Source organism: Phyllostomus discolor, chromosome 5 (genome assembly GCF_004126475.2).
Source record: "Phyllostomus discolor isolate MPI-MPIP mPhyDis1 chromosome 5, mPhyDis1.pri.v3, whole genome shotgun sequence".
NCBI classification, from domain to species: Eukaryota; Metazoa; Chordata; class Mammalia; order Chiroptera; family Phyllostomidae; genus Phyllostomus; species Phyllostomus discolor.
The window spans coordinates 11,802,045-11,819,593 of NC_040907.2; the positions used below are offsets into that span (position 1 = coordinate 11,802,045).

General features: G+C 53.9%; 1 protein-coding gene across 4 annotated transcripts in view; it reads right to left on the reverse strand.

Annotated features, from left to right (window-relative positions):
* Window positions 1-17,549, reverse strand: part of TMCO4 (transmembrane and coiled-coil domains 4) — a 76,885-nt gene that overhangs the window by 48,664 nt on the left and 10,672 nt on the right. For 3 of the 4 annotated variants that reach the window (XM_036025417.1, XM_036025416.1, XM_036025418.1), the window contains 3 exons: window positions 15,115-15,292; window positions 9,180-9,354; window positions 8,396-8,423 (listed from right to left, as the gene is read on the reverse strand). In XM_036025417.1, coding sequence (XP_035881310.1) covers window positions 8,396-8,423; window positions 9,180-9,354; window positions 15,115-15,284 — 373 coding nt within the window. In that variant the 5' untranslated portion in view covers window positions 15,285-15,292. Of the gene's footprint in view, window positions 1-8,395; window positions 8,424-9,179; window positions 9,355-15,114; window positions 15,293-15,659; window positions 15,712-17,549 lie in introns of those variants that run through there. The other variant, XM_028512499.2, reaches the window with a different exon arrangement.

The following is a 17,549-nucleotide window of genomic DNA, read 5'->3' on the forward strand; positions in this document are numbered from 1 at the left end:
TGGCTCGGCCGTCACCTCCTCTCTGAGTGCCCGTCTCCAGAGCACCCCTTGCTTGGGGCCCACTGTCCCTCGCACAGGCCTCTCTCTCATCATCTGCTCCATCTTATTGTATCAAAGTCGCTCATCAGCATCTCCAAGCCCAACACATGGCAAGAGCTCAAACAGCATTTACTCAAGGAAGGAAGGAATGAACGAACTCTTCCGATCTTTAGGCCAACTTCTTTATGATTCCAGCAAGATGTCAGGCTTCCAAATGGGACTTTTTTGACAAAGAGGGCAAGTCGCAAGGACTCAGTATCCAGCTAGTCTTCCAATAGGCCGTGTGATGACGTGCGTTGCCTAAAATACAAATTCCCACATCCGACGGGACAGTGGCATTATTTGAGAAGAAAGAGCTCCCTTTTCTGACCCTGGAGGGTGCGTGGGAGTCTCCCTTCCCTGGCCTCAGGCGTCCCACCGTCTCTCCACTCGCCTCCTCTCCCTCCTCCACTGCCCTTCTGGGTGGGAGCGACGATCCGGCTGGGTCCGGTCTGACATTCTCTCTTCTCTCTGGCACCCGCCTGGCTGCCCAGTCCAGCAGGCCGTGGGCTTCGCAGGGCAGCCAGGTTCCCTCGGGTGGAACACGTCCCCCACTCAACCAGCCAAACTGCCGCCATATTCTCCTGTCACCCCCGGACGCTGCAGCTCCATCCACCTCACTCCTGTGAAATCTCTCAACAGGCTCCAAACTGGCGGGGACAAGGGGTGTCACCCACGGGACTTTTTGGATCCAACGAGTGCTGCCTCCCAGAGATTCTGACCCAGTAGGTCGGGCACGGGACCTGGGACCCATCTCTGAGCACACAGCCACGTCTGAGAATCACCGGTCTGGAGGGATAGACCATTGTCGCTCCGATTCTCCTTGGTGCCCCTCTCCCTCCTCAGTTCCAGGGTCCCCAACCCCAGGAACCCCAGTCGGGCCTCCTGGCACTTTGCTCTCTGCTTTCCTGGGAGGTAATGTGACCTGAAATCTGCCACCATGACAACCAAGTCCAAACCCTGCCATGACTCAGAAGGCTCCTGGCCCAATTTCTGACCTTCCCTTCTAGAATGTTCCTCCTACAGAGCCTTTGCATTTGATGTTTCCACTTCCTGGAAGGCTCATTTTCCAGATCTTCACCTGGGGCTCCTCCTCCTAATTCAGGTCTCTGCTCAAACGACTCCCACCCGGAGGGGCCTCCCCAGCCACCCCCCACTACTCTCTACCCTTCGCGCTGCGTTTTATTTCTCACAGAGCTCTCCGCTACCATGCTCACTCATTTGTTTGTCTCTCCCTCTGAAATACAAACTTTATGAGGGTCGTCGTTGTCACTGCCCTGTCCCCCGGTCCTTAGAACAGGGCTCGGCCCAAAGGATAAACGTTCAGGTGACGTGACGAACCTGGGTAGAGACTCGACTCGTGCACTGAACCTCAAGCACAGAGCTCATCCTGGCTCAGGGGAAGAGTGGAAACATGGAGTCACGTCACAGAGTCTGGGGGAGAGGGCTCCTGGTCTATGATGGGCCCCAGTGAATGTCACAGGCTGGTCTCCTCTGCTGGTGTCTGCCATGCTGGGCAATGACATTATACTACAGCAGTGGTGGCTGACCTTCAGCATGACGCAGCACCCCGCCCCCCCCCCGCCCCCAGTCCTGAAGTTTGATGTTTCGGCTTCTGCAAAATAAATCAGTTCTTTCCTTAAACTAGGGTCCTCAGACTGAGCTATGGTCTGGCCACACTGGCCTAGCCACCCCTGGCTGCCTCCCTGATGCAGACACTGGCCCGCAGTGTCCACGTCATTATGGATGAAGTGAGACATTCACACGGATTACTGAGTCTGGTGGAGGAAAAGGGACAGCATGGCTTTTCTCTCAAGGGGAGCAAAAGCCATGACCTCCACCATGACAGGCCTTTATTGGGTTTCTCTGCCCATTACATGGTGGTCCTCCTTTCCTATGCACAGGTTCACTTTAGGTGGTTCCCTTTTACAGAAAACAAAGGAGCCAATGGCGCTAATCACCTCACAGAAGAGGGATATTTGCAAATGAAAAGGCAAAAGTGGTTGAACCGGTTACACTCATCCTTGGAAGGTTTAGCATGGATTTTAGGAAGTTACTTTGCAGTAAATGTCCTCAATTCAGGGTGAGGGAGTTTTAGCAAAAAGCAAGACTCATAGTGGCCTAGGTACACTGCAGGCCTGATTCCCCACGGGAGAACCTATCCATGGGCGTGGGTCCCGTGCATCTCCCAGTGGGAGCTGGGCCCACATCACGCGGAACGGTCTCCTACACCTCCCTGCACTGGGGACTGCCTACGTGCCGGGGAACAGACACTGCGTGCTGTGTTTGGGGTCACCAGGTCGGTTAGCGCTCCAAACAAAGGCGCTCCCTGTGCCCGAATTAGATCCTAGACTATTGCACCCTGGTGATAATCGAGCTGTGGAAATTGACCAAGCCTTGGTCATGGTGATTAACTGGTGGCAATTACAATTAGTCACTAATTTACATTCCATTCATCTAGGCTGCAGCGGTCCAGGCTGCCAGGCACACAGGTAACCTCGAAAGGTGTTCTCAGGCTCGGGGCTCTAGAGTGTCAGCCTTGTGTAGGGGTCATTTCAAGGACGTTGGTGGCCAGGCTGCTGGCCTGGGAGCTGACATTCTACTAAAGGCAGGTGCTAAGGGGCGGGGGAGGGGCATGAGTCCCAGGCTACCCAGGACACCAGGGTTCTCTGGTCTTGGCTCTGGTCCTGGCCAACCTGTTAGGTGGCCAGCTCATCCCTCAAAGGCCTGTCTGCTCTGTCTTGGGGTTCAGGCTAAAAGCTTGGGCGTTGTTCTTCATCCTTCTTGTTTCTCCACCCCTGACACCCCAATCCACCAGCTAGTATGGACAGTAGCACCTCCAAAACACATCCTGAGTCTGACTTCTGTGCTCCGCCTGCTCGGCCATCGCCGCTGTGACGCCACTGTGACCACCACCCCTTTTCGACTGCCACCTGCCTCTCTGGTTTCCCATCTTTCAGTCCTGCACCTGTGCCCTGTGCGTCACACAGCAGCCAGAGGGGTTCTTTAGTCAGAAATCTGACCACGCTCCCTCCCCCAGCTGCAGACTCCCCAATAGCTCCCCGATGCACCTGGGATCAAGCCCACATTTCTTCCCATGGTCTATAAGGCGGACGCCCTCTCCCACCTCACTTCCTGTGTCAGTCCTTGTTTCACGCACCAGTGTCTGTTCCTCCAGCAAGCCAAGCTCGGTCCTGCCCTAGGGCCTTTGCACTCACTCCTCTAATTCGAAAATCTCTCCCCCAGAGCTCCACCTGGCTGGTCCCTTCTCACCCATCAGGTCTCTACTCAAAGGTCACCTCCTTAGAGGGGCCATCAGTCTCTGAAGTGGAACCGCTTGTGCCCCAGCCCCCAGTCCCCCTTGCCCTGTTCTCTACCCGTTATAGCTGTGAACAGGGCTATTGTCTGGATCTCCCCACCAGAGCATAAGTCCCATCAGGGCAGAAAGCTTTGCTTTGTTCCTTGTTGTTTCCCAGTGCCCGGGAGAATGCCCGGTGATTGGTAGGTTCCCCCATTAAGATCTGTTAGATTATTAATGGACTGAAGCAGTCGCCTTTAAAGGGCCGAAATAATTTTGGGACTGTATAAATGCAACTACTCCTTAACTGTTAAGGAGTTGAAATTACATTTGGCCCTTCGAAGGCAGGCGCGAGGCTGATGTGGCCCCTGGTGAGGATGAGTTCGACACCCCAGCCCTACTGGTCCTGGGGGCTGCTCAGGTCCCGCCCAGTCTGGTCCTAGGCCAGCGCTTTTGGAAACCCACCCGAAGGACCCCTTGGAGGTCACAGGGGAGCTGGCCAAAGTGCAGATGCCTCGGCCCCACGTGCAGACGATCTGGCCTGGGGCTCAGGAGTTGGCACTTGCAGCAACTCCCAGCTGATTCTGCAGCAAGGGTCCGGCTCTCAGAAACCCAGCAGCACACCGACAGGGGCGCGCCTGCCGGTCTGAGCTGCGGACACTCGTGCACGGGGGCCAGGGCGTGATCAAGAAGACCCTTGTGTCCCCTCCACCAGGAAGGAAAACCGGCATCCTTGGTGCTCCTGCTGAGAGCCGGGCAGAACTCCAGCAGCCTGCACCTGGGGTTGCTGATCCTCCCAACGGTCCCAGGAAGCGGGTCGTGCGAGGCCCTGTTTTACAGACGGGGAAGAGCAGCGCAGAGAGGCTAAGGAACTTTCTAAGTCACACGGCTGAGAGAGTGGCGGAGCTCGGAGCTGCGGGCTGCTAGGACAGCTCAGGGACCCTGTGCCTCTCCTGTCCCCAGGGTCCGAGGACACACCTCTCAGGCTGTAGTCACACAGCTGCTTACCTGGCCCACTCTGCTACCATCCGCCATTCACTAACTGCTCCAGTTACGTATTTTTATGTGTAATATTTAGAATATGTATCCCAATTTTCACCCTACGTTAATTTTTTTCTTCATATAAAGAAAGCACACCTCATTCCCATCACCCTGGCTGCAGCTGGACAGTGGGTTTTAGCTTCTATGTGGGGGTTCAGGGTCTTCACTTTGTGAGGGCCAGTGTGGCTGGAGGGACAGTGTGGCTGGAGGGCCGGGAACTTTAGGATGGACCCCAACACAGGCCAGAAGCTGAACTCAGGTTGTTTCCAGCCTGGTCCTGCCTTTTCTCTTCACAGCTTATTCTGGGGGGACAATTTCATGACCAGTGTCGTGGGAGCAGAGGGGCCGCTTCTGAGGCCCCCCTCCAGCTCCACCCTCTAGGACGCTGGCAAAATCGGCTGTGCCTCTGGCCCCTGCCACACGGGGCACCCACTCTGCCTTCCGGCCTCACCCTCCCTCTCTAAGGAAGCTTTAAGGGAAATGGACAAGGGCTTTATCCATTTCCCTCCACGTGGGAAGCACAGCAGCGGCCGAGAGTGGACTCTGGAATCACGCCGCCTGGGCTGGAATCTCGACCCCCTCACTTTCTGGCTCTGTGGCCGGGGGCAGGTTACTTCCTGCTCTGTGCTGTATTTTCCTGTTCCGCAACATGGGGACGGTAATCCACCACCCAGGGCTGCTGAGGGGTTTGAAAGCATTAGAATAAAGTACTGAGCTCAGGGCCTGCCCATGGTAGGCACGCAATGAATAGCAGCTGTGGTTAAAATTACGCCGGGAGCCCAGCCCAGGGCCTGGCGCCTGCCGTGGGTGCTCAGTTCTCATCTGCCGAATGAACGGGGCGGCCCTTTTTAATGCTCATCCACGGTGGGTGACTCTCTGGGATGCTGGTGGAGAACCCTGCCAACAGTGACAACGATTGCATTTCTCCATGACCAAAGACCAGTATCTCAAACCCTTCTGCTTCATCAGGGAGGCGGGGCTTGCACTTTAGGAACAAAGGCCAAGTCTGCGGCAGAGACTGCCAGCCCCATGCGGGGTGCGCCACCCCCCGCCCCAACCCGCCTCGGGTCCCATGGCCTAGACTGAGGCTGTCCTTGGCTTCAGAGGACAGAGGGCAAAATCCACAATCCAGCCGAAGTTTCCTGGGACCCAACGCAGAGCTCCCAGGGACACTCACTTTGCCCTAAATGGAAGTTTTAAACTTTGACATGTAGTCCTGGGCTGCTCAGCCTTCTGAGCCCAGTGTCCTTCTGCAGGTGGGGAATAAATAACAGGACCCACATAGCAGCTGATCCGAGGATTGTATGCTCTGCAATCATTCACAAGCTTCGTACAGGACCTAGGAGAGCCACTGGAACAGCTGCAAAGATGACCAAGCACCCATCAACCAGCCCCACCTGAGAGGGCCATGTCTGGGGTCCGAGAGCACCAGCTCTCAAACCGGGGCTGTTTTTGCAACAGCTACAGCCCCGTCCTCCCCCCACCCCAGCCCCTCACCGTCCAGAGGACATTTGAAAACATGTGGAGACGTTTTTGGTTGTCATAACTCAGGAAGTGCTGCTGGTATCTAGTGACTAGAGTTCAGGGGTGCTCCCAAACGCCCAACGATGCACAGGGTGGCCCCCGGACAAAGAAGGGTCCAGCCCCAAATGTCAATCATGCCCAGGCGGCAAAACCCGGTACAGTGCAAGTTCAGGGTCAGGCTAATCCTCCACACACAAGAGACGTATTTTTCCAATTGTGTGGGCAGAGCTTCGTGGTTTGTCACAGGATGAGGAGAAGAAAATGATGATCATGCACCTACACAAAATTCCACCCAGCTGCCCAAAGGGCATTGTTCTGGGACTAAGATCCTAATACTGTTGGTAAAGGCCGACCTTCCAGGGAGTTCTGAGAAATGCAGCCTTTCACGTGGGTTTCCTGGGCTGATTTCCTGACTAATCTCCTCGTCGCACACCCAGGAGAAGTCCAGCAGCCCAGAGAGCCTCCGGCTCTGCTGTGCAGTTCAACCCTCAAGTTCAGACAAACCACCCTGTTAGTACTGAGGCTCGTTCTCTAAAGAAAGGCCACCCATCCATCCTTCTGTCCGTCCATTCTTCCTTCCATCCGCCCATCCACCACTAAATGCCCACCATGTGCCCACCACTGCTGTAGACGCCGAGAGACGGCCGAGAACAGTCCGGACGAGGGCCCCGCCCTCACGGAGCCTGTGGGGAAGGCACCAAACAAAGAGCCCGACTCTGACACTGACCTTCTCTGCCCCAATCCAAGGCCCCGGTGGGTGCCTCAAATTGTGGATTGTACCGCACCCTGCACACACATTGTTCTTTCCTTTGCATACACACCCGTGATAAAGGCACATTTATAAATTAAGCAGAGTCAGAGATGACCAATAACTAATAGTAAACAGACCACTACAACAACATAGCGTAGCAACAGTAGGTGACTGTGGTCTCTCTGATCGATGGTCTGATGACCCAGACGGCTATGATGTGACTAATGGGACGGGGCGGGGACACGCTGGATGAAAAGATGATTCATATCCCAGGCCAGATGGAGCTGGGCTTCAAGCTTTCACCACACTACTGAGATTGGCCCGCAGTTTAAAACGTATGCGTTGTTTATTTCTGGAATTTTCCACTTAATGTTTTCCAGCGGTGGTGGGCCATGGGTGACGGAAACCACGGAAAGCTGAACTGCAGATAACGGCCGGGGGGGCTACCGTAGCTAAGTTAAAGATCTCCAGGTGAGGTCGGCTCGGACAATGTCCTCATCAGAGCCATGCAGAGGAGAGGGGAGGGAGGAGGAGGAGGAGAAAGCGTGGGAGAGGAAGGTGGAGACTGGAGCGACGCAGCCACAAGCCAAGGACACGTGCGTGGAGCTACCGGCTGCTGAAAGAGGCAGGAAGGATTCTCGCCTACAGCCTGCAGAGGGAGGGAGACCCTGCGGACACCTCGCTTTCAGGCTTTTGGCCTCCAGAACCGCGAGAGAACACGTTTTTGCTGCTTTAAGCCACCCGTCTACGGTGACTCGTTCCGACGGCCCTGGGAAACGAATGTCGTGAAATCCTGTCCTGCCACTCACTGAGCAGTTGTGGGCAGATTGCTTCCCCTCTCGGAGCGGACTTCCTCGCCCACAAAACGGACCACTAGGATCCATCCCGTGAACCCAGTCAACGGAGGCTTACTGAGTGTTTACTGAGTGCAGGTGCTGGACGTGCACGGTGAAGAAAACCGGCACGGTCCCGCCCCCGTGGAGCCCGCGGTCTGGAGGGGAAGCCAGTTACCAAACACAGAAGCGCGTGGCTAGCTGCTCGACTGCGACAGGCGGGAGGCCAGGAGGCTGCCCCCGGGGAGTGACGACTGAGCGGAGGGTTGAGGGAGCGGTGGAGAGTAGCTGGGCGTGTGGGGCAGGACCTTCTCCTGCCAGGGGAGGGGCCTGTGCAAAGACGCGTGGTGCCAGAAGCAGGGTGCACGCTATGTGGGGAGAGGGGAGGGGTGCGTGGTGAGAGATGAGGAGGGGGAGGGGCCAGCCCACCAGGAAGGGCCATCTCTCTCCCAAGAGCACAGGAGTGGCCGTGGGTACCGGGCCAGGAGGCAGCATCGTCACATGTGTGTCTGGGAAGGGTCGTTCGAGCTGCAGGGTGGAGGACAAACTGCTGGCCAGAGTGGTGGGAGAGGACCTCTGCTGCCATCCGGGAGGGGCCTGGAGGTGGCTCAGACCAGGGTGGTGGTGGGTGGAGACGGGGAAGGGCCAGATCAAGAGCTACTTAGAAGGTCAAAACCTCAGGGCATCACGAGGAATAAAATGAGGTAACCACTAAGAAGCACCACGCAGCACTGGGCACGAAGGAAATTCGCACTGGCTGCCCTACTACGTGGGGCTCCCCTTTCTTTCTCACACCAAAAAGACCAGAGGCAGCCGGGCCCCAGGTGAAGATGAGCGCCCGCCGTTTACAGAACTCAGAGATCCACTCACCATCCTTGAGGGAGAAGCTCAGCAGGTCCTGGGGAAAAGGAACAGGAATTGGCAGTAAGTCGAATGCAAGCAGCCGGCTCATTTGACAAACATCTATTGACTCTTCCTAAGTGGGAGGACCAGACAGACCACCTCTGCCTTACACTCTGCTGGTGAGTCAGACAAGTAAATAAGCAAATGAACAAATGTGTGAGGATTTCCGGGAGTGGCATGAAGGAGGGGAAATGCTGTTTTAAATCCGTTCACTTGGCCCGCCACAGCCGAGTCGCAGCTGCCTGCTGCACGGCACACAGAGCGGGTGTGTGACAAGCCCGGGGGCACATGGCAAAGCTGCCGCTTCTGCCAAAAGGCACCACGGCAGGGCACTCAGGAGCGGGGGCTCTGGAGCCAGGCTGCCCAGGTTCAAATCCAGGCTCAGCCCCTTGTCGGCTGCATGACCTTGAACGAGTTACTTAACCTCCCTGTGCCTGAGTTCTCTCCCCTACAAAATGGGAATGCTCTTACGACCAACCTCATGAAGTTGCTTTGAGAATTAAGTGAGTTAATATTTGTAAAAGTACTTGCACATACTAAGCACTGCTTAAGAACGAAATTAAATCAACAGTAAATACTCAATAACGATGATGTAACATTAGCCCTGATCATCATCACCAGATAGTATTTGGATGAAATATTTTATCTTTCCACTGCCCCACCCAGGAGCTGTGTTCAGACAGACTAAGGAAATGACTTGTTCTGGCTTCCCCTACAGCCGCCACCGCCTGGAGGGGGTGGGTGGGTGTACCTGGGTGATCACCAGCGGGTCCTCCTTCAAGATGGGGTCCTTCATTAAAATCTGAGCAAACATGTCAGCCCCCTCTCCTCCCACGCCGCTGGCAAAGGCGTTCATGGTCGGCACGACGGCTTCGGACAGCTCCAGCCACGTCACCAGGCCCGCCACAAACTCCGTGCGGAAGGAGCTGCAAGACAGACACAACTGAGGTCCCGAAGCTCCCAGACTGCGTGCCTCACGAGGCCATCGGGCAGTTCACCGTGGACAGGTTCACGCATGTGGAGAGCCAACACGTCAAAAACCATGGTGACCGTGGTGTGTGGAGTCCAAAGGAGCCAAAATCCAATTTCAGGTGGTGGGGATTTTAGCTTCTTCCCCCAGCGAACCTTGGGCCGAAGAGGCTGATACACCAGGTCCATGGGCAGCCCCTGACCCCGGGCCCTGGGCCCGGCCTGAGCCAGGGCTGTGCCGGGGCTGAGGGATCGCAGGGGAGTGAGATGCGGCCTCTGAGGAGGAGCTCCCAGCGGGTGGACACAGGGGTGTGACTGATGGACCCTGGTGGCGTGTGATGCGCTAGGACAGGGGCGGGAATCGAGCCCTGGTGGGTGCAGAGAGGGAGCCGCAGACGGGCCTGCGGGGGAGGCGAGGAGCAGCGCCTAGAACAGGCTTCCCACGGAAGGAGGTTTGCTGCCCTTGGAAGTCACCGAGGGCGTGTTTTCTCGGGAAAAGTCGGCCACGTGGCAGCAGATAAAGGGCAGAGGAGTCTGTCCTCCCTCCACGGCCACTGCCACTGCGGGGTCTCTCTCCACGGGGGGCATGTGAGCCCCACGGGAGTCCCTGGGTGGGTGGTGGCCGGGACGCTGCAGGGAAGGAGGAGCCCCAGGGGCTGAGAGACAGCTGCAGCAGGTACACGGCATCTGGGGGACAGCAGCAGCATCCACATTAGCTGTTGACTCCAAGTCACCACTCGTGGCAGTGAGGGTGGTGAGCGGAGTGGAAGGTGGGCAGGGGAGTCAGCTAGGAGCCCAAAGCCAAGGCTGAGACCTAGAGGTCAGGTCTATCTCCCAACCCAGCACCCCACCTGCGTCCACCCCATTGCCCTGGCGCTCCCCATACTGGGTTCTGCAACCCCCGTTCTGGCCAGAGCAGGGTGGGATCAGGTGTCCCAGAAACGAGCAGAGCTCCCTGGGGATGGTGGCGACATCAGGAAGCTTCCCGCTCGCACCTCTGGGTCCCAGCTCCCAGCTCCCAGGGATCCCATGCAGCCCGCCCACCCCAGTCCTGAGAGCCGGGGCCGCCGAAGCCCGAGTGGAGAGATCTCTGCAGGCCGGGCTCCTGACAGGAGCGGGAAAAAGCTCAGGTTCAAATCCTGGCCCCACTGTTAGGGTCCGGGTCCCCAGGAGGCAGCTCTGAAATGATTATCAGGATCCTCTTGGGATCAGTGTTTGTGGGAGGGCAGGGAGGGTGAGGGCCGGGCAGGGGGAGCAGTCGACCCTTCAGAGTTGTCCTCATGGGGCAGGACGGGTGGGCCTTTATGCCGCCCCATCAGCCAGTCACAGCCCTCCCAGCATCTGGGAGAAAGCCTTTTATTCTTAAAGGGGCATGTGAGTGATGCAGCGTGTTGCAAAAGTAACTGACCTCTCTGTGCCTCAGTTCCCTTGTCTGCAAGTGGGTTTAAGCGATCAACATCATAAAGCTGTGGAGGTTAAATGAGACGATACACAGGAAGCACCCAGAGCAGGGCCGGGCACGTAGTAGCTGCTCCCCTTGCGTTAGCGGGTGCCATTTTTACTTATGGGATGGCCAAGGGAGGCAGTGGGGAACAGGGCACAGAGTGAGGCCCCCGAGTGCCCTGGGGTGTCCCCCTCGAGTCTTTTCTTCTTCTCTCTCAGCTTCATTTCTCTCTGCCATAAACTGCAGTTGACACCGGGACATGCCTCGGGTTGGCTGGAGAGATCAGATGACACGGTGACACAGTCACAGAGCCCGGCACCCAATGACCCTCAACGAATATTAGCTGCTGCGCCTCCAGCTACGACAGCTTACTTCGCTGCCATTTCTGGGTGGGGCCACCCCGGGGATGGTGGGGGAGGGGTGTAGAAGGGGTGAGGGAGGACCACGTGGACTGGACATGCCTTAGGAACAAACTTCCCTGCCGAGAGGGCACGGGACTGAGGGCAGCAGCGCGGCCTGGCCCTGCCTCCATGAAGAAGGTCTGGGAGGCAGAGAAGCGTCTCGTAACAAGAGGGGAGGGGTCAGGAGCACAGGCTCCGCCTCTCGCTGTGGGATCTTGGACAAGTTACCTAACCTCTCTGTGCCCCAGTTCCTTTATCTGTAAAAGAGGCGATACCGATGAAACCTATTTCCTAGGGGTAGGTGTTGAAAAGATTGACGAAGGTAACATTTATTGTGGCACATACAAAGCACTATATGTGTCTTTCTTTAAATGAATGAGTAAATTAATAAATATTTTGTGTATATGGAAAGTGGTGGTGCAGCCATCTATTAAATAACAAACGGCATTTTTGAGGGGTGGGCCTCGGTAACCGCTTCTAGTTCTGAAGCTGACGAGTACTGAGGTAAGACTGTATCTTAAAGGCTTGCTTTTACGTCCCACGTGGACAAAAGTGGCGAAAAAACGTTTGCTTTGCTTTGCTTTTTTTTTTTAATCCTTGCCCAAGGATACATTTATTGATTCTAGAGAGAGAAAGTAAGGGAGAGAGAAACATCAATCGGTTGCCTCCTGCTGGCACCCCAACAGGGGACTGAACGGGCAACCTAGGTATGCGCCCTGACCAGGAATCGAACCCAGAACCTTTTGGTACACAGGATGATGCTCCAACCAACTGAGCCACACTGGCCAGGGCCACAGAGTGTTTTCTCATGATGACTGAACCCAAGAGCATATCTGGGCTGTAAAAAAAAACAACGGAGGCTGCGTGTAAAATGTGTTTTGGGCCAAGGAAAACCAAGACCAACCACGTGGAAAGAGCTGGCATTCGGAATCAGAAACTTTCCAGAAGGAATGTCTCAAGGAAGGAAGCTTCCGGGGCCACGTGCTTAGAACAATGCCTGGGCGCGTGCTTGAGAGGGGGCACAGAGGACAATGGCTCACTTCCCTGCGTGCCCCGCACAAGTGGTGCCCAGCACAGGACTGGCCCAGCGCCCAGGTTCACAAGCTCTTCCCACCTATGTACCAGCTTATCGGGTAGGGGTTTACCAGGTCAGGGGAAGCTTCCAGAAAAATGGAGTCTTCCTAGACAGGGCACTGGGATCGGCCAGAACAGGCAGAGAGTTGAACCCTTGCAGGAGATAGGACTTTGGTTTGCTTGGGAACAGAATATCCAGTGAGATATATTCCAACCTCCGTGTAGAGTACGTGACTTCATTATTAATAACGAGAATAGCCAATATTTGTTTGGCAGCAGCTCTATGCCAGGCTCTGCGGGGCTGTCAGCCCATCCCCTCCTCACGAGCGCCCTCTCTGGCGGATGCTGTCCTCTGCAGCAGTAATTCCCCAGCCCCTTCTCCCTGGCCAGCAGAACCCACCTCTCACTGAAGAGGTTAAAAATGGCAAGTGCCTTTATTTTTCCCCAGCCCCCTTTGCAGAGGAGGCTTGGACAAGTGACTGACTCTAGCCAAAAGGGGAAACCTTCTTGGCCTAGTCTGGGAAAGCTTTCCTCCCTGATGAGAGAGACTTGAGGGGAATCCCTGCCCTCCTCCTTGTGCCCTGGGCCTTTTGCTGTGAGGATGTGATTTGTGGCACCGCAGCAGCCATGATGTGATCAGGAGGCAAAGGCCTGAGAACTGCAGAGAAGCCAACCCATAGGCTTTTCGAGGCACTGAATCAAGCCTGGAACTCCCTACCCTCTGATTTCCTGTTAAGTGAGAAACAAGGAATCTATTGTGATGTGCAGCTCCAAATGCCCTGACTAGCAGGAGGAAGCTCAGCATTGTCTCCATTTTACAGATGAGGAAACTGGAGCAAACGAAACAAGTCACAGAGTTAGCAAGTAACCAGTGCCATTTACTGAGCACCTACTATGTGCCAGGCACTGTGCTGTGGGTTTTACCTACATTATCTCATTTACCTCTCCCCCCATTTTATTGAGATATAATATATATATATATATATATATATATATATATATATATATATGTCTCTGTGTAAGTTTAACTTCCATATATTAATATACATAAACCAGCATAATGGTTTAAGTCACATACATTGTGAAGTGATCACCCCAGTGAGCTTAGTTAGCATCCAGCATCTCATACAGATACAATAAAAAGAGAAAGCAAAAAATCATTTTCCTTGGGATGAGAACGTGTAGGACTGACTCTTTGAACCACTTTCGTGTCTACCGCACAGCAGCGTGAATTACACTCATGCTGCACCTTACACCCCCGGACCTACTCATCTTGTACAAACGCTTGTACCTTTTGACCACCTTTCTCCAGTCATTTAATTCTTGTCATCCCCCTGCCAGGGTGGGTCTTGTCAGCCCACCCTCAGACGAAGAGACTGGTGCTTAGGGAAATTAAGTACCCTGCACACGGTCGCTCACATGTACCTGGAAAGTGGCAGAGGATTTAAACCCAGATCTGAATCCAAAGCCCAGGGAACGTCTCCTGTGCTAACAAAGCCAGCGCGGATCTACCCCCTCCTGCCGTGACCCTCGCCCTGTGTCTCTGCTGCGCTAGGCTGGGTGTAAGGCCCCGGGACTCAGAGGTGAACGAGGCAGCGCCTGCTCTCCGGGAGCTCGAACTGCCAGGGTGGCAGGTGCAGGAAGAGTTACAGTGCATCCTGGGGTCACAGTGATGGGTCAAAGGGCACACAGGTAGAGAGACACCCTGGTCTCACAGTGGGGAAGGTCAGGGAAGGCTTCCCAGAGGTGACCCCCAAGGAGAGGAATATACTCAAGTGTTGGGTCCAGTGGGAGAGACAAAAATAAAAGACAAAACAATACAATCAAACAAAACCACCCAGCGGAGACCCAAGGCATGGAGAAATTTACTCATGGGGGAGGTTTGGGGGGAGGGGTCTTGAAAACCCTGCTGATGTAAAAACTTCTTGTCATATCCTGTCCCCCAGCCTGCTGCTCCCCATCTCAGCAATGGTATCTCTCTCCTCCCAGGCGCCCTCCTCGCCTGGACCTCTGGGGATAGTTAGTTCCTCCCTCTGCCCCAGCAACCTCCAGCCCGTTCCCAAGTCAACCCCATTCTCCCCGAGAAAGGTCTGTCTCACCTGTGCCCTTCCTCCACCTCCTGGTCACTGTCCTCGTTTCCCCAGTGACTCCATCGCCTCCTTACTGGCCTCCTCCCGCCTCTAAACTCTCTCCCCATGGAATCCTTGAAGCCCTTAAAGGCCAAAGCCCAAGCTCTGAACAACTCTATTAGAACTTTAAATATACATTTAAATGCATGTGTTTGACAGTGACAATGGCAGATATTAACATGTTCATTAGACTTGTCATTCTTTTGCTCCCGTGATACCCCATCTGTTGCTATTATATCCAGTCATTTAGGTACCGCCCCACCCCCACCAGACCTTGCTCTTCTTTGTTTTACCTACAGGGTCTTGCAGTACACCCAGCACATAGTAGTAGTTCAGCAAATGCATGTCACATGAATGAATAAATATCTTACCTCCGTATTAGACTGTGCCCTACCTGAGGGCAGGGATACTGTCTGCCTTGTTCACCTTATTCATGGGTATCTTCCATGTATTTCAAATGGTGGCTGGCACACAGTAGGTGCTCAGAAAGTGCTGGGGAGTGCTGACTGAGATGTCCTACCCCCCTGGCAGGCTGTGAGCTCCTTAAAGGCAAGCACAATGACTCCCTTCTTTTTGCAGTGCCCCAAACACCTGGCAGGCCGCTTGGGGTGTCCCTGATGGTCTCCCCGAAGAAGGATGACCTTCCCTCTGTGAGACGAAAGCACTCACCTTTGCTCAGGTTCTGGAAACAGCTGGGACAGGGATATGCCACAGAGGGCGGCATAGGCAAAGCGGTTGGCCTCGGACAACTCCCGGCCCATGGGCTGACGTGGCTCCCCCTCTGTGGCCGGCTCGGCCACCGGGTGCAGCCTGAGGCTTGATCTGTCCCGTGTGGCCATTGCCAATCCTGCAGGAAAAAGAGCCCAGTGGGTGAGAAGTGTGTCCGGGAGGTAGGCAGAGATCACTTAAATGGGACACAAAAATGTGAGCATAAAAGAAAAGATGGATAAACTAGCTTTCATTAAAATTAAGAACTTCTACTTGTCATCTTTAAGAGAGTGAAAACACATACCAAACACTAGTAGGAGATATTTTCAATATGTATTTCCAGAAAGGATTTGTATCCAGAGTGGATAAGCAACGCCTTTAAGTTATAAAGAACTTTATAAGTTATAGGAGGCAACTTTTAAAATAGGCTGGTATAACTCCATTGGCTGGAGCATTGTCCCATACACTGAAAGGTCACTGGTTCGATTCCTGGTCAGGGTACATACCTAGCTTGTGGGTTCAGTCCCCCGTTGGGGTGTGAACAGGAGGCAACTGATTGATGTTTCTCTTTCACATGGATGTTTCTCTCTCTCCCTCTTTCTAAAAAAAATCCCCAAAAGAATAGGCAGAATAAGTACTTCATAAAAGATCACCAATGGCCAATAAGCATGTGCAAAGATGTTCAACATCATTAGTCATCAGAGAAATAGAAATTCCAACCCAATGAGACATTGCTCCTCACCCATCAGAATGGCTAAGATAAAAGACTGACCACACCAAGTGCTGATGAGGGTAACAGACAAAGAGAATATTGCATTGGTATTTCTCCTTCTTTCTCCTTCCCTTCCCCTCTCTCTAAAATCAATAAGCATGTCCTTGGGTAAGGATAAAAAAAACTCAGTGGGATACTACCACTCACTGTCTGAACTGTTAAAACTAAAAAGACTGACAGTACCAAGTGCTGGTGAGAATAAGGAGCAAATGAAACTTTCATACACTGCTCATGAAAGCGTTCACCACCATCTGGAAAAGGGTTTGATAACATCCACTAAAGCTAAACATGTGTTCTCTTTGCTCCAGTAATTTCACTCCTGATAAATGAGGGCTCTGTCCACCACAAGACACGTACACGCATGCTCAGAGAAGCTTCACTCATAGCAGTCCCAAACTGCCAACAACCCACATGTTTGCCCGCAGCAGAAGGGAGGGACTGCACCCTAGTCAAACCGTGGACTATTACGCAATGATGAAAAAGAAGGAAGTCTGGCTAATAACCGCAACAGGAGTGAATCTCATAGACACAATGGTACGCTGCCAGCCACGCATGCGGATGCATTCTGTAGGGTTATGTTTGTATGAACTTGAGGAACAGGTCACACCGATCGGAGGTGATCGCGGTCAGAGGAGAGGTTAGCTGTGGGAGGGAATACCGCTCAGAAGGGGCACGGGAAAGCTTCTGGTGACGGCGATGTCCCATATCTTGACCCACATGGTAATTACATGGGTGTAAGCGTACTTAAAAAGTCATTCAGCTGTCTACTTAAGATTTGTGCACTCTCTATATGCTCTACTTCAATGAAAGGAAGGAAGGAGAGAAGAAAGGAGAAGGAAAAAAGGAGGAAAGGCGGAAGGGAGGGCTTCTTTCCTCTCTCTCCCTCCCTTTATTCTTTCCTTCCTTCCCAGAGGGAGAAGGGGACATAAATCCACTCCCATCCAGCTATCACACATTTGTTCTCAAAAGATACCTCCCATGAAGGAGTTATTTAAATGTCTGTCCACAATTAGTACTTGATTAGCATTCCAAAAGAACTCTGAGTTTCATTAGGAGCAGCACATCAACCTCTGTATGGCACCTCCAATTTACAAAGCACTTTCCAGTCTATTTCATTCTCCCAACTGCCCTGTAAGGTTCAATGGGATGTGAGCCATTACGACTTTCGGGCTCAGAGAGGCCAAATGGCCTCCCCCAAGTTGTACCGTAAGTATGTGATGAAAAGTCAAATCAGACTGTTGGCCCTAAACCCTGTGCTCTCTCCTCTGCACCAGCACAGGGATCCTTCTTCCCTTGCTTTGGATGGAGAAATTGAGGCACAGAGACGGAAAGACTTTGCTCAAAGTCTCCCAGCAAGACTGGCCTCCAGGGATTGCCCCAGGAACCGAAGTTTGGGATTCACAGATTTCTCTGGCTCGGAGGATCGTCTCAGACCACGGTGGTGGGCCAAGGGGCAGCCGTAAGCCAGGAACTGAGGGTAGCAGCCAGCCATGCCAGCAGGCTTAGCAATTTCCACTGCATGTAATCAACTCCACGTGCCCTTTGCAGGCTGCGGCAATTGTGTCTGTTACCTGGAGGGGCCCAGGGTGGTATTTTATTGGGCTGGTCTCTAGGGAGGCCCACA